Source organism: Vulpes lagopus, chromosome 1 (genome assembly GCF_018345385.1).
Source record: "Vulpes lagopus strain Blue_001 chromosome 1, ASM1834538v1, whole genome shotgun sequence".
NCBI lineage: Eukaryota > Metazoa > Chordata > Mammalia > Carnivora > Canidae > Vulpes > Vulpes lagopus.
This window is the reverse complement of record NC_054824.1, coordinates 160,583,530-160,598,482: the sequence shown is the minus strand read 5'-3', so window position 1 is coordinate 160,598,482 and position 14,953 is coordinate 160,583,530. Positions and strand designations below refer to the sequence as shown.

Genomic DNA, 14,953 nt, shown 5'->3' with positions numbered 1-14,953 from the left:
CTTTATCATTGTATTTTGCAAATTTAATTACAATGTCTTGATGTTGGCCTGCTTTTGTCGATGTTGGTGGGAGTTCTCTATGCTTCCTGGATCTGGATAGATGTTTCCTTTCCCAGATTAGGGAAGTTTTCTGTTATTATTTCTTCAAATAAATTCCTCCCCCCCTTCTCCCTCTCTTTTTATAGGACCTATAATCCAGATGTTTTACTTTTGATGGAGTCACTCAGTCCCCTAAGTCTATTCTCATGTTCCATAATTCTTTCTGTCTTTTGTTCAGCTTCCTTATTTTCCATTATTTTGTCTTCTATATCACTAACTCTTATGTTTCTTCCAGCCTTGTGTCCATTGTCTCAAGCCTGTTTCCAATCTCAACGATTGCATTTCTCATTTCTGACAGATTCTTTTTAACCCTATTATTTCTGTGTTAGGGGTCTCCCTGAAGTCTTCCATTCTTTTCTCAAGTCCAATGAGTATCCTTATGATGTTGCTTTAAATTCGCCATCAGACATGTTACTTATATGTTTCTCTTAGATCTCTGTGACTTTATCTTGGTCTTTCATGTGGGGTGAATTCTTCCATCTTGGCACTTTGTCTAAGTCTCTGCCACCGCCTTCTTCAGTGTGGCCTCTTTTCTTGCTTTAGTCGTAGAATTTGTTTTGTCAGTCTTCAGGTTCCTTTCTTAGGTATTTAGGATGATTGTTATCTAGCTGTATTTGTGGGACAAGGTGAGCCTAGGGTGGTTCTATTCTGCTACCATCTTCCTCTGTAGAGTGATCTTTTTAAGTCTCTCAAAAACTCCTTTGTGAAGTTTCATGAGATTGTGTATGCTGATCATGGTAGGCTGCGTAAGGGCCCCCAAAGATATCCAGGTCCTAATTTCTGGAACTTGTGAATGTTATAAGGCAAAATGGACTTTGCAGATATGATTAAGGATTTGGAGATTGAGAGATTCTCCTGGTGGGCTCTAAATATAATCACAAATGTCCTTATGAGAAGGAAATAGATGTTTGACATGACAAGAAAGTGATGTGACTAGAAGCAGAGAGTGGCACAATGTACTTTGAAGGTCTTAGGAGGGGCCATAATCTGAAGAAAACAGAAAATTGCTAGAAGCTGAAAAAGACAAGAGATAGGTTTTCCCTTCAGGCCTCTAGTAGGAGTCAGCCCTGTCTATGCTTGACTTTAGTCCACTGAAACCTATCTCAGACTTCTGGCACCTAGAAGTGTAAAATAATACATTAGTGTCTTAAGCCATCAAGTCTGGTAATTTGTTTTTTTTTTTTTTACTTATTTATGATAGTCACAGAGAGAGAGAGAGAGAGGCAGAGACACAGGCGGAGGGAGAAGCAGGCTCCATGCACCGGGAGCCTGACGTGGGATTCCATCCCGGGTCTCCAGGATCGCGCCCTGGGCCAAAGGCAGGCGCCAAACCGCTGCGCCACCCAGGGATCCCAAGTCTGGTAATTTGTTATAGTAGCCATAGGAAACTAATACAGATTTTGGCACCTGGAATTGAGGTGCAGCTGTAACAAATACTTGAAAGTGTGGAAGTAGCTTTGGATTTGGGTAATGAGTAGTTGGAAGAGTTTTGAGGTGCAAAATAGAAAAAGGTAGGTCACCTTGAGCAGACTGTTGATGGAAACACAGATGCTGCTGGTGAGGCTCAAAAGGAAATGAGGAGCATGTTAGTAGAAAATAGATGAAGGACAATCATGGCAGAGAGCTGGGCTGAATCCTGTCCTGTCCTTATGTCAGAAGCAGAACTTGTAAGTGGGGAACTTGGACATTCAGCTAAAGGGATTTCCAAGCAAAGTGTTGAAAGCATGACCTGGTTTCTTCTTGTTGCTTATAGTAAAATGTGAGGGGGAGAAGATAAATTGAGGAAAAAACTGTTATGTAAAAGGGAAACGGGACTTGATGATTTGGGAAATTCTCAGCCTATCCAGGTAGTAGAAGTGCTAGTATTAGGAAGGAGATTCACTGTTAGGAAAGTATGTTCTGGAGAAAAAGCAAGGATGTGGCTGGACAGTGTTTTGTGGGTGTTGAAGAGATTGGGTGTGTAATTTATGGCTCCCCTCAATTATCTTAGCAGATGTCAGAAATAGAAATGGGATTATCCAATGACCTGTGGAGGAGCCTCTTGTTTAATGGAATGAGTCTCTGTGGCCTGCAGGAGACTCACAGCATATTTTAAAAATGTTATACCAGTAAGAATGTTGTCAGTTTGAACAAAGGGAAGATAGAGAAAACAAAAAGAAAAAAAGCCTACTGGACTTCCAAAACCATAGAGGCAGGAGGTGGACTGATGAGGCTATTCAGCTGCGAACACACACTATATTTTCTAAAAAAGGATGATTGTGACTGGAGCCACAGGTCAAGAGGATGGAGCCTTCTGCCACAAGGGTTACTCCTAGGTCTTGACAGCTAATAGGATTTGCCCTGTGGGATTTCAAAATTGCTTGGGACTGATATTTTCCATTTTCCTTCTACTTTCTCCCTTTCTGAATGGCAGTGTCTACAACTCTTATTCTGTGCCTGTCCCATCATTGTATGTTGGGAGTGGAGTTCTCCACTCCCAACATACAATGATATATTTGGGGGTCCCCCTGCCCCACCTCACCTATACACCACCAGGGTGAACAGGAGGAGAAGGAAGGCGGGGCCCACAGTAAGTCTTCAGGTGGAGAGGAATTTTACTCCAGGATGATGGATCACACCAGAATGTCACCCATAGCTTGTTTAGATGATTTAGATGATGAGATTTGAGACTTTCAAGGTGATGATATTTAGATGAGCATTTGGACATGGGTTGATGTTGTAATGGGTTGAGATTTTTGGATGTTAGGATGGGGTAAATGTATTTTGTGTGTGGGATAGATGTTAATTTGAGGGCAGGCTGTGATGAGCTGAAAAATGTCTATCAAATATATCTAGGTCATTATCCCTGGAACTTGTGAATGTTACTTCATATGGCAAAAGGGATTTTGTAGATCCTTCAGTTAAGGATGGGGAGATTATTCTGGATTATCAATGTGAGGCCTAATGTACTTTGAAGATGGAGGAAAGAGCTACCAGTCAAGGATACAGGTCACTACTAGAGGTTGAAAAGGGCAAGAAGATGGGTTTTCCCCTTTGGCCCCTCAGGAGGAATCAGCCTTGCCAACACCTTGACTTTAGCCTATTGATGTTGATTTCAAACTTCTGGACTCTAGAACTGTGAGAGAATAAATTTGTGTTGTTATAAGCCACCAAAATATGTGGCAATTTGTTACAACAGCCATAGGAAGCAAATACATCAACCTTTAAGTTAATTTGGGATTAATCTATAATTTATAATAATTCCATCTAGGTATATGATAAGACTTTCCATTTATTTGAGTCTTGTATTTTTCTCAAAGTGTAATTTTATTCAAAAAGTTCTTGTAGATTTTGTGATGACATTACTATGGGTGCTATAGTGAATGGAATTATTTTAACCTTTTTTTTTTTTTAACATTTTATTTATTTATTCATGAGAGACACAGAAGGAGAGGCAGAGACATAGGCAGAGGGAGAAGCAAGCTCCCCGCAGGAAACCTGATGCGGGCAGGACTCAATCCCCGGTCTGGGGATCACACCCTGAGCCAAAGGCAGACACTCAACCACTGCACCAGTCAGGCATCCCTGTTTTTTTGTTGTTGTTGTTTGTTTTGTTTTTATTTTTTTTATTTTTATTTTTTGTTTTTTTGTTTTTTTTTTTTATTTTTTTTGTTTGTTTTGTTTTTTGTTTTGTTTTTAAAGAGAAAAGCTGTGTGCCTGCTTGGCTCAGTTGGAGGGGCATGCAGCTCTTGATCTTTGGGTCATGGATTCAGACCCCATGTTGGGTGTAGACATTACTAAATAAGTACTTAAAAAAAGATAAAAGATATTTTTGAATTTTTTTTAAAGGATCACAAAGGGTAAGCAAGTGACAGTTTATCTATTGGGAATGATTTTTTTGTTCATTTCTCTAGAGTAGATATTTTAATGGAATATGGTCTCTTTGGGATTAGGTGTCACATTTTTTAAAAAGATTTATTTATTTGAGAGAGAGAGAATGTGCGAGTGTGAGTGCACAAGTGGAGAGGAAGAGCAGAGGGAGAGGGAGAGGGAGAAGCAGGCTCCCCACTGAGCAGGGAGCCCCGTGTGGGGCTTGATCTGAGATCATAATCTGAGCTAAAGGCAGATGCTTAACCAACTGAGCCACCCAGGTGCCCCAGGTGTAACATTTAAAATTTATTTGTCATCAAAATTTTAGCACAATTTTAGGAATACAGTGAGTGTCCCAAAGTGCTGTCTAGTTGAGTATTATACATCTTGAAATTCAATGAGAACAACCTTAACAAATCTTCTGCACACAGTCTTTTTTTTTTCTTTTAAGATTTTAAAATTTATTTACTTGAGAGAGAGCAAATGAGGGAGAGAGCGCAAGGACAGGGGCAGGCAAAGGGAAAATGAGAAGCAGACTCCTTGCTGAACAGAGAGCCCAGTCCAGGGGGCACTTAATTGCAGGACCCTGGAATCATGACCTAAGCTGAAGCAGATGCTTAACTGATTGAGCACCCAGGTGCCCATTCTATACACAGTATTTATAAAGTATTTATAAACTCTGAATATGTAATAGTACCTTGTAAGTAGTTGAGCATATCTTTTAGTCTTTGTCTTATTATTGGCATTTTATTGTCGTATTCCTTCAGATGCAAGACTGGCTCTGAAAAAATATATTGCAAAGGTCTCCACAGCTGTTACAGACACAGAAAAGGGACCAGGAAAACTCTTTAAGGAAGACAAGGTACGGCATTGTGACTATTGTTTGTTCAGAAGTCTTTTGAGATTTTTGCCTTACATCTTTAATTTCTATACTAATGCTCTAGAGGTAGGTGGTGGTCCTTACTGCTGTCTTCTCCTTCCCTCCCTTCCCACTTTCCTCCTGCCCTCCCTTTCTCTCTTCTTCCTTCCTTTACTTCTTCCTTAGTAAACTACTAGTAAGAGATAGACTGATAAAAATTAAATGTAATAATATTAAAGAGTGACATATAGATGTATGTGCTAAGTATTATACTCAACAACATGAATACTTTTTAAAAAAATTATTTATTTTTTTTGAAAGAGAGTATGCACAAGCAAGGGGGAGGGGCAGGGGGAGAGGGAGAGAGTTTCAAGCAGACTCTGTATGCTGAGTGTGGAGCCTCAGCATACAGAGGGACTTGTATGTGGGACTTGATCTTACGACCCAGAGATCACCATCCTGAGATCATGACTGGAGCTGAAACCAAGGGAGAGGTGCTTAACTAAATGCGTCACCCACATACCCAAATGTGAGTCCGTTTTTGAAATGGATTGTTGAATGAAGGAAAAAAAATCACCAAAGACTGTAGAGATTTTCATAAATGTCAAAATCAAGCAAAATAAAACTATATTGTTTAGGGATTCCTACACATGGGGTAAAACTATTTAAAAAAAAAAGCGAAGTTATAAACAAAGATTGTAATTATCTCTTGCAGGAGGACAGGGGGATGGATTAGGGGTGGGTCACAGAAGTTGCGTTAGCACTACTGACAATGTTCTGGTTATTCTGTTGATTAGCAGGGTCTACTGATACTTATTAAGTTTTGCTTTAAAACTTACATATACATCGTATTTTAGTTTCTATGTATATATACATTACATATTTTTTAATGTATCAAACTTTACATAATGGTAAAAAGAGATACACAAACATAAAGATAGCTAATTGTAAAGCCAACTTCCCACATTTACCATATACTAAGTACTGCATATGGACTAGTTTATTGCTTTGGATATACATTAAACTAAAAAGATATGCTCCAGGTACCAGAAATGTGTTTTGGCTTTAAATTATCTCTTACAGAGCTCCTGGGTGGTTCAGTCAGTTGGGTGACTGACTCTTGATTTCAGCTCTGGTCATGATTTCGGGGTGGTGGGATCAAGACCTGTGAAGGGCTCCACGCTCACTGGGGAGTCTGCTTGAGGTTCTCTCTTTCTCCCTATGTCCCTCCCCCTGTTTGCGTGTATGCTCTCACTCTTTCAAATAAATAAATAAATCTTAAAAACAAATAAAAAAATTATCTCTTCCATTTCTATGCAGGATGTTCTGTGAATTCCCTGTCACTTATAGTTCTGATGGAAAAGAATTAGCTATTGCTAAAAGTGTAAGACATCCCCAAGTCTGAGAGCATGATAAATTACACATTTCACTTGTGGTTTGTAAAATACTTTACAAAATCTCTTATGAAACCAACAAAACATAGGCAAAATTTTATTAAAATAGCTATTGCAGCTATTAGATCTGGGAAACAAAAATTTCCTGCCATGGACATTGCCTTATCTATTTACTATAAGGGCTTTTCTAATTTCAATTTTTAAATATTTGGCTATTTAAACTAGAAAATATTGCATACATATAGTAATAATTAGAATAAAATTGAAATGCCTAAAGCAAACTTAATAGCTTTCTCTCTTTTATTTCTAGTCTTACTACCCTACCCTGTGGGTTCTGATAAAATCTTGTGTAAATTTAATCATACCTATCCCTTCACTTAATAAACATATGTATGCACACATACAGTTTTATAAGGTTTTGTTTTTATAAAAATGGGGTTATAGTATACATATTATTTTTTTAAACTACATATTCCTTAATTTGCTTTATTTTTTTAAGATTTTATTTATTCATGAAAGACACAGAGAGAGGGAGAGAGAGAGAGAGAGAGAGAGAGAGAGAGAGGCAGAGACACAGGCAGAGGGAGAAGCAGGCTCCATGCAGAGACTCTAGGACTCCAGCCAGGATCACGCCCTGGGCTGAAGGCAGGCGCTAAACCGCTGAGCCACCCAGGGATTCCCTGCTGTTTTTCTTTTGATAATATAGACATCTTTCCAAATCTACTTGATTCTACATATGTCTGCATACAGTACTGCTTATTTTATAAAATGGACAGGCCATGCAATAAATGCATTCACTTCTTTTTCTTATTACACACCATAGAATAATAAATATCTTAAATCAGACCCCCCTCAGTTTGCTGTGCATGGGCAGAGATACCTTTACAATGCAAAATGAGACATTTTCAGTGAGATGGAGCTCTTTCTGCTTTTCTTGTACTTTTCTCCTCTGACCCATCTGAGAGGGAATAAAATAGCATTGTCTGTTGGGTTGCATCCAGGTCATACCATCTATGTGTTCTTCTCCAACCTTTGCAAACACTTCTCTTTATCACAGGGCCCAATGAAACTAAAGAATTAGGGATAGGGCATATACTGGCCCAAGACTTCATGACTCTTAGATTATGAGTTTTATTATATACAACATTCCACTTATTTTAGAGCTGTGCTGTCCAATATAGCAGCCACTAGCCATAAGTAGTTACTTTAAATTAGAATATTTAAAATTAAATAAAATTAAAAATTCAGTTCCTCAGTCAGACTAGACACTTTTCTAGTACTCAGTGGCTCTAGATGTCAAAATGGTGACTATATTGGACAATGCAGAAAGCACATTTCCATCATCACAGAAAGTTCTGTTGCACAGTGATAGTTTAGAGATACTATAGAGTTTTATTTTTCAAGAAACAAGTGGAAAGTAAATTCTTTGTTTCTGTCTCTAGAATACCATCCTCACTGCATGCCGTATAAAAAATGAGTGGCTGGAAACCCATTTGGAAGCTTCCATTAACGAGCTTTCTGAGCAGAAACAACAATTGGAAGATATTGTGACTCCTATCTTCACAAAAATGGCAACACCATGTAAGTTTTGGATGAAAATGGTTTTAGTATCAGATAAGATGAAGATAAGGTTCAGTGTTGTCATTTCTGATATATTCTGATTTTAACAATCTTCATTAAGTAGCCATTAACCTTTACCGGCACATATATAAGTATGGTATAAATCCCTAGGTTTATTATCAATTTCAATATTAAGAATAAAAATAATAACTGAATTATTTCTATAGAGAATGTCTAATGCTTAATATTATTAATATTATTACCATTACTTAATATTATTACCATTACTCATTCATTTTATATAATTTACTATGCCTTTGATTTTCAACTAGGAAGGCATGTCCTCTTAGGAGATGGAGTGGCAAAATTTGAAAAAGCACTTTCAATATCATAACTGTATTTTGAAAAGCCAGTTGGGAAAATGCTTTCCTGTCCATGGGGAAGGTGCACTATCAGAATCTTGGTGGCAGGCATACCTAAGAATTTTTGAAATATCAGCTTTATTGAGATATAATTCTTATGCTATAAAATTCACTATTTAAAAATGCACAACTCAGTGGTTTTCAGTATTTTTACAGAGTTATATAATCAACACCACCATCTAATTTTAGAACATTTTACCACTCCCAAAAGAAACCGCATTGGCAATCACCTCCCACCTCCTATAAGCTAATCTTTTCTATTTCTATAGATTTGCCCATTCTGGACATTTCACAAGTGGAATTATACAATCTGTGGCATTTTGTATCTGCAGTCCTTCATTTAGCATATTGTTTTCAAGGTTCATCCATGTTGGAACATGTTTCAGTATTCCTTTTTTTCCTGAATAATATTCCAATTGTACCGATTCAAAATTATCCATTCATTATTTGATCAATATTCATAATACTTTTGGCTATTGTAAATAACAATGCTGTGAACTTTCATGTACAAATTTGTGTGATTGCTCATTTTCATTTCTCTTGGGAGAATTGATAGGCTATCGTTTGAGGAACTGCTGAACTATTTCCAGTAAGCAATGTATATGAAGATTCCAATTTCTCCACATCATCACTAATATTTGTTATTATCTTTTTAAAAAAATTTAGCCATCCTAGTGGATGTGAAGTGTTATCTTAATGTAGTCCTTATTTTCATTTCCTTAATTACTAATGATGTTAAACATCTTTTTATGTGCTTGTTGGCCATTTGTGTATTTTCTTTGGAGAGGTATCTATTTGAATCCTTTGCCCATTTTTAAACTGGGTTGTCTTTTTATTGTTGATTTGTCTTTACGTATTTTGGAGTGAACTCCCTTATCAGATATATGATTTGCAAATATTTTCTCCCATTCTGTGGATTATCTTTTCATTTCAATTGTGTTCTTTGAGACAAAAAAGACTTTAAGTTTGAAGTCCAGTGTATCTATTTTTTTGTTGTTGCTTATGCTTTCAGTCTCATATCTAAGAACATTGCCTAATCTAAGGTTACCAAGACTTACTCTTATATTTTCTTTGTAAGAGTTTCGTAGTTTTAGGTCTTTTCATTTACCTCTATGGTCCATTTTGAGTTATGTTTTATATATGATGTGAACTCATTCTTTTGAATGTGGATATTGAGTTTGATCTTTATTTCCAGGGCAGAAGGTTGCCATTAAAGGCTTTGAGGTAGCAGAGAAGAAAGATTAAGTAGGGGTGAATAATATGGCTTTCCTTATAAAATGGATGAAGAAGAGCCTAGAGGGAGTGAGACTAGCATAGTCTAAGAGTGAAATGTCTAAGACTTGAATTATTTATGGTTCGGTTTGGTTCCCACCGTCTTCCCCTGTTCTACTACTACTGTTAGCCTGGACCATCACCCCTCCCAGCTTCCCTTCTCATTTCTGAAGAAGAATCAACCTCTCTCTTCAGGTCTCCTAACCCCCCCCAAGCACCTCAGTATCTTATGCCTTCATATTATAGAAGTGTTAGATCTTGATTGAACCTCTGAATTGACCTCCTCATTTTACAATAAAGAAAAGTGAAGACCAGAGAGGTTAAGCAGTTTATTCAAAGTTATTCTATTCAATAGCAGAATTAGGAATAATAGTATCAATTATATGGGAAATGTGACCTCATACCTTTAAATATTAAAAAAAAAAAAAAAGGGTAGGGAAGAATTCTTGAATTGACATACCAACACCAAGGCTTAATTAATGACGGTTCAAGCTGGGACATACTCATTTATTTCATGCCAATTATTTTAAAAACTGGATCCACTTTTATTTTATATTACAAACTAATTAAGTGTAATTTTAAAATCTGCTTACTTTCAGGTCAAGTGAAAAGTGCCAAATCTGTAGCCTAAGCCATGGTCCGAAAAGAAGTCAAGATCATACCTCCTACTGAACATATATTTTATAAAAGACCACACTTCCATCTAGTATTTATAAAAGCAAACTTATTCAATATGCCAAATGAAGTTAAGAAAATAGATGTGGGATTTTATAAAAAGGTTTAAATATGAAATTAAATCACCTTGCTTTTGTTTTACACGATTCAGCATGGCTTAAGTCCAGGCACTGTGGCCATGCCTCTGCTCCAAGTGAAGTTCCGTATGAGTTCCACATGCTCTTTCCAGAGAGCTCTGGGGTACCAATCACTCACCACAGCTCTTTGGAAGCTCTAACATCTGTATAGGGAATCCAACAATTTTCTGTGTCACTGAGGCATTCTATTAAATGGAGGAATTCTATTAAAAAAAAAAAAAAGACATATTAGCTATTTCCAGAGGAAAAATATGTTCTCCCTCTTTCAAAGGAAAGCTGTAGGATGCCATTCTGGAGCAAGGAAATGTTAAGGGGGGTTTAGATTCACACTCCTCTTCTTGTGTAACAATTACTTTTTATGTCTAAATTAAAGTGTACCTGTGAGGTGAGATTTAGTCTTTTAGTGAAAATTTTCTCATTTGTCTTTAATCTCTGCCTCCTCTTCTCTCTCTCTCTCTCTCTCCCTCCCTGCTCCCCCCCCAACACTTAGATTTCCCCTATTCTATAGGTTTGGTAATATAGATATCTTAGTAGGGCTCCATGCTATCTTTCCGTCTGTTCTGTTTTATACTTCTTAGGTTTTAAATATTATTGCTGACTTCCTATTAGCGATTTGGAATGTCTTTTTTTTCCTAGTTTACCTATAAGCCTTCCATTACTGAACCTTCCATTACTCTGATTTTGTAAAAAAAAAAAAATTTATAGAAAGAACATGTTTTTAAAAACCCCCACATTTATTTGTTGTTCGTATGACTTTCTCTTTTGTCCTACCCTGAAAGCTAGTTTTTTTCACTATAGAGAAGAAGGAAAAGAAATAAGCAATTCAGTAATTCCTTGTCAGTTGACACTTTCTCAATCATGGTTTTGAGATTACATTGTTTTAAATTTGTGTCACAAATTTTTAAGTTTTGAGATCATTTTTATGTATGAGCAAATAGTTTCAGTTGCCTTAAGCAAAAGAATAGGGGAGTAGTTGTCACTGCCCTTTGGTAGACCCAGTGGTATTTACAGAGGAGCCCTACAGAGAAGGTCTGTGCGTGATTGCTCTGTTTTCTTCCTGCTGCGTGCTGCCAGAAGTCCATTACCTTTAAGCACTGTAGTAACTTGGGACAAGGCTAGTTGCCATTTTTACTGTTTCTGCTCTAACTTTACATTTTCTGAGCCTTGATCTTGAATATGACATGACGTCCCAGGTGTGTGGTCCTGGTAATTAGGAGAGGATTCCTGAATCTCACTTAAATGATTCCTAGAGAAGACTTAGACACTTGTGGAGATGCCTAGTACAAAATAAATCCCTCTCTCCTTTGTTTATCTGTCAGTCCTTATCTTCAAATTTCTTGAAGCTTTTGATGTTTATAATAATATTGTTCTCTGGAAACTCCTTAATTGGCACCTTTATGTCATTATGGTTACTTTACTTTCTTAACAATCTCCTTTTCTAACTCCTTCACTAGCTTCTGCAGTCTGAATGTGCTAGTATCCCCCCAAAATTCATATGTTAAAACCTAATGTGATAATGTTAGGAGGTGGAGCCTTTGGGAGGTGATTAAAAAATGTTCATGAGGGTAAGGCCCTCATGAATGGGACTAGGCTCTCCTTATGAAAGAGACCTCCAGACAGTTACTTGCCCCTTGCACCATGTGAGGTTACAGAGAAAAGACAGCCATCTAGGAGGTGGGCTCTCACCAGACACTGAATCTTCTGGCACCATGGTCTTGGACTTCCCAGCCTCCAGAACTGTAAGAAATAAATGTTGTTTATAAAGTGCCCAGCTGATGGTCTTTTGTTATAGCAGCCCAAACTAAGACACCAGCTCCTATTCTTCATCTTGCCTCCAGCAATGGAAACTACTCAAAAGTCAGTCCTATCTTACAATTTTGCATATCAGTTATACCTCAATAAAGCTGAAAGAAAAGCACCAATTCTGACCCTTGGCAAAGCAGTCTGTAATTCTCCATCCCACGGTCTTTTCTATCCCCAGCATTAGGAAGCACTGATCCCTCCCTTTTTAGGGCAACCATAGTGCTAATAGCCACATAGACATTCTATTTAATTGTTCACATGTTTGTCTCCCTATGTGAATTGTGAGCTTTTTGAGGGTAAGGGATTTGTAATGTTTTTCTTCATACCTCAAGAGCCTATATGATAGTAAGTTAGTAAATAACAGTTGAATAAATTCTCTTTTGGCACTACTTTATTCATGGAGCTCACTGGTCTTCATTCATCTATAGAACTTATTCACCTTTCTAAAAACGACTCCTGAACCCTTCTCTCCATATCTTGCTCATGCCAGTGCTCCATTTTAGCTCCCACTCCTCCAGTAGACCAACTGCATGTACACGCAGCATCACAACTATATATCCAGTTTCCCCTGTAACCTTCTGTTTGCTGATCTTCACCTTAAATGCCACACTACTTTTTAGGCATGTGAACCTGGTGCTTACCAAGGGATTCCTGGATCTCACTTCAAAGATTCCATTGATGTGAGGATATAGTACTTCTTATAATCTGTTGTTGCATTCATCTATTGCTCCTATACATAGGAGGGTTAAAATGCCCTTATGCTTTGAGTTTGAGCTATTACATAGGTAGCTGTAGGGTGTGTTCTGAACACCCACAAAGTAATTATTATTTCAGTTTTCATACTAATAAATTAAATCATTTTATTTGGGAAGTGGTCAAGCAAAGGCTAAATTCAGTGCTGTGGTGAACTCTACACAGTGGTTCCTGAGACTTGTGTATTTTGATTGGAAAAATGTGAAAAAATGGAGAAGATTGATATGACATTATTAAGAAAACAGCTACTATCTGCTCTTACTATTATTTAATAAAAGACATTATGATATCAGAAAAGAAGGGAAGGAATGATTTCATTGTAAGGCTCTGCCCTTCAAATTGACTAAATTTAAAAAAAATAGATAAATTGACTAAATTAAGCTTTATTATGGACTTTTATATTTCTCTCATTTTGCCATGTATGATGGAACTTTTGTCATGAATCACCACTGGTTTATGGTCCAGCCTTTGAGAACATCTAGACTGAGATGAGGCAGCAGAATGCTATTTAGGTTAACATGATGCCCTAAGTTGTAAAGTGCTAACAATACACTCTGATATTTGATCTAATATGTGATACATTGTATTCTCCAAGTTGGCCACATTTCCTGTCCTACTGCTCTTACAATGTGATCATGACCTTCCTCATAGAGAAAGGTGGGTCTCTGTTCTCTCTTGAATATAGGCAGCCCTGTGATTATAGTTGAAGTAATACTATGTGATTTCCATAGATCATAAAAAGTGATGCAGTCTCCAGTTAGTTCTTTTGAGATGCTCAGTCTTGGAAACCAGTTTGTGTGGAGAGTCCCATATGGACAGAAACTGAGGCCCCCAACCTGAAGCCCTGTTTGAGCTCCAGCTCCAGCTAGTTCCAGCTAGCAGTCACCACCGACCTGCCAGCCATATGAGTGAACCATCTTGGAAGTGGATCCTCCAATCAAGCCACTGCAGCCAGTGCTCTATGGAGCAAAGACAAGCCTTCTGTGTTGAGTCCTGTCAAAATTGTAGATTTCAGCTAAATAAATAATTGTTGTTTTAACCTCCTAAGCTTTGTGTCTTTATGCAGCATTATATCATACAAATTTTAGACTCCAGTAGTGAGAAATTGACATAAAAAACCCTAAAATATGTGGTGTTGCCTTTTTGGGACTGGGTGATAGGCAGAAGCCCAAAGGGCCCAGAGAAGAGTGTTAGTGAAAGATGCAGAATATTAAAAAAACCCTAGGAAGTTATTAGTGGGAGTTTGATAGGAAAGAGAGGAAAATATTAGGAGCTGGAAAAAAGGGGCCCTTGTTATGTGATGGTGGTAAGTTCGACCACACTGTTGTCTAAGTAATGAACTCAATCATCATGCTAAGGATGAAAAGGAACAGTTTAGTTTTCAAATGAAATTTTAAAGAAATATATCCAGTACTCAACTGGATTTGAAAATAAAATTGTTTCTCATGCCTAGCCTTTCTAGATGGCAAAAAAAATCTCAAACTAAGAAATGAATTCTGAGAAAAGATAAAATCTCAGCTGGGATTGTGAGGTTGTAAGACCTTAGAAGTATCTAAGGCAGTGGCTCCTGGAACTGCTCAGACTTGAGATAGGCTTTCTCAGTGCATCTAGGAAGATGACCTCTAGTTGCTCTAGGCAGTCATTGTCCTAGCTAAACCAAAATGCAAAGAGAGCAAATCTCTGTCAATAATAATATATATCAAGCTTAGGAACCATCTAATTAGCCCTATCTGAGTCCCATGCCCATCCCTGAACCAATCATTGTATAGGGGGATGAGAAACTATGACTAACCAGCCTTGTCTCAGTCAGTTAATATAATCTATTAGAATATGGGGTTGGGGGAAATTCCCTGGGCAGCCTCTCAGCCCTCAGCTCCTAAAGATGTCATAGTTTACTCAGCTGGCTCTACTAAAAATGGTGAAATACAGATTAATGCTTTTCTTTAGAGTTCTATGGGAAAGATTATAATGTAAAGATGTTCAGTCATCTCTGTATTTTAGTTATGTTCTATCTCTAGCAGAACTATGTGTAATCTAGAGCCAACTGTGAATTTTGTCCAAGGTTTCTCAAGGTAACAAGGATTTTTCTAAAAGCCATGGAGAACCCGAATTTTGATATATAAAGCTTCA

At 37.5% G+C, this 14,953-nt stretch overlaps 1 protein-coding gene across 2 annotated transcripts in view; it reads left to right on the top strand.

Moving 5' to 3' along the window:
* The window catches only part of ANKRD45 (ankyrin repeat domain 45), a 49,339-nt gene extending 35,469 nt beyond the window's left edge, over positions 1-13,870 (top strand). The window contains exons 4-6 of one of the 2 annotated variants that reach the window (XM_041766678.1): positions 4,716-4,810; positions 7,644-7,782; positions 13,555-13,870. In XM_041766678.1, the coding sequence (XP_041622612.1) occupies positions 4,716-4,810; positions 7,644-7,782; positions 13,555-13,568 (248 nt within the window). In that variant the 3' untranslated portion in view covers positions 13,569-13,870. Of the gene's footprint in view, positions 1-4,715; positions 4,811-7,643; positions 7,783-10,054 lie in introns of both variants that reach the window. The other variant, XM_041766587.1, reaches the window with a different exon arrangement.
* Positions 13,871-14,953: the final 1,083 nt, after the last annotated feature.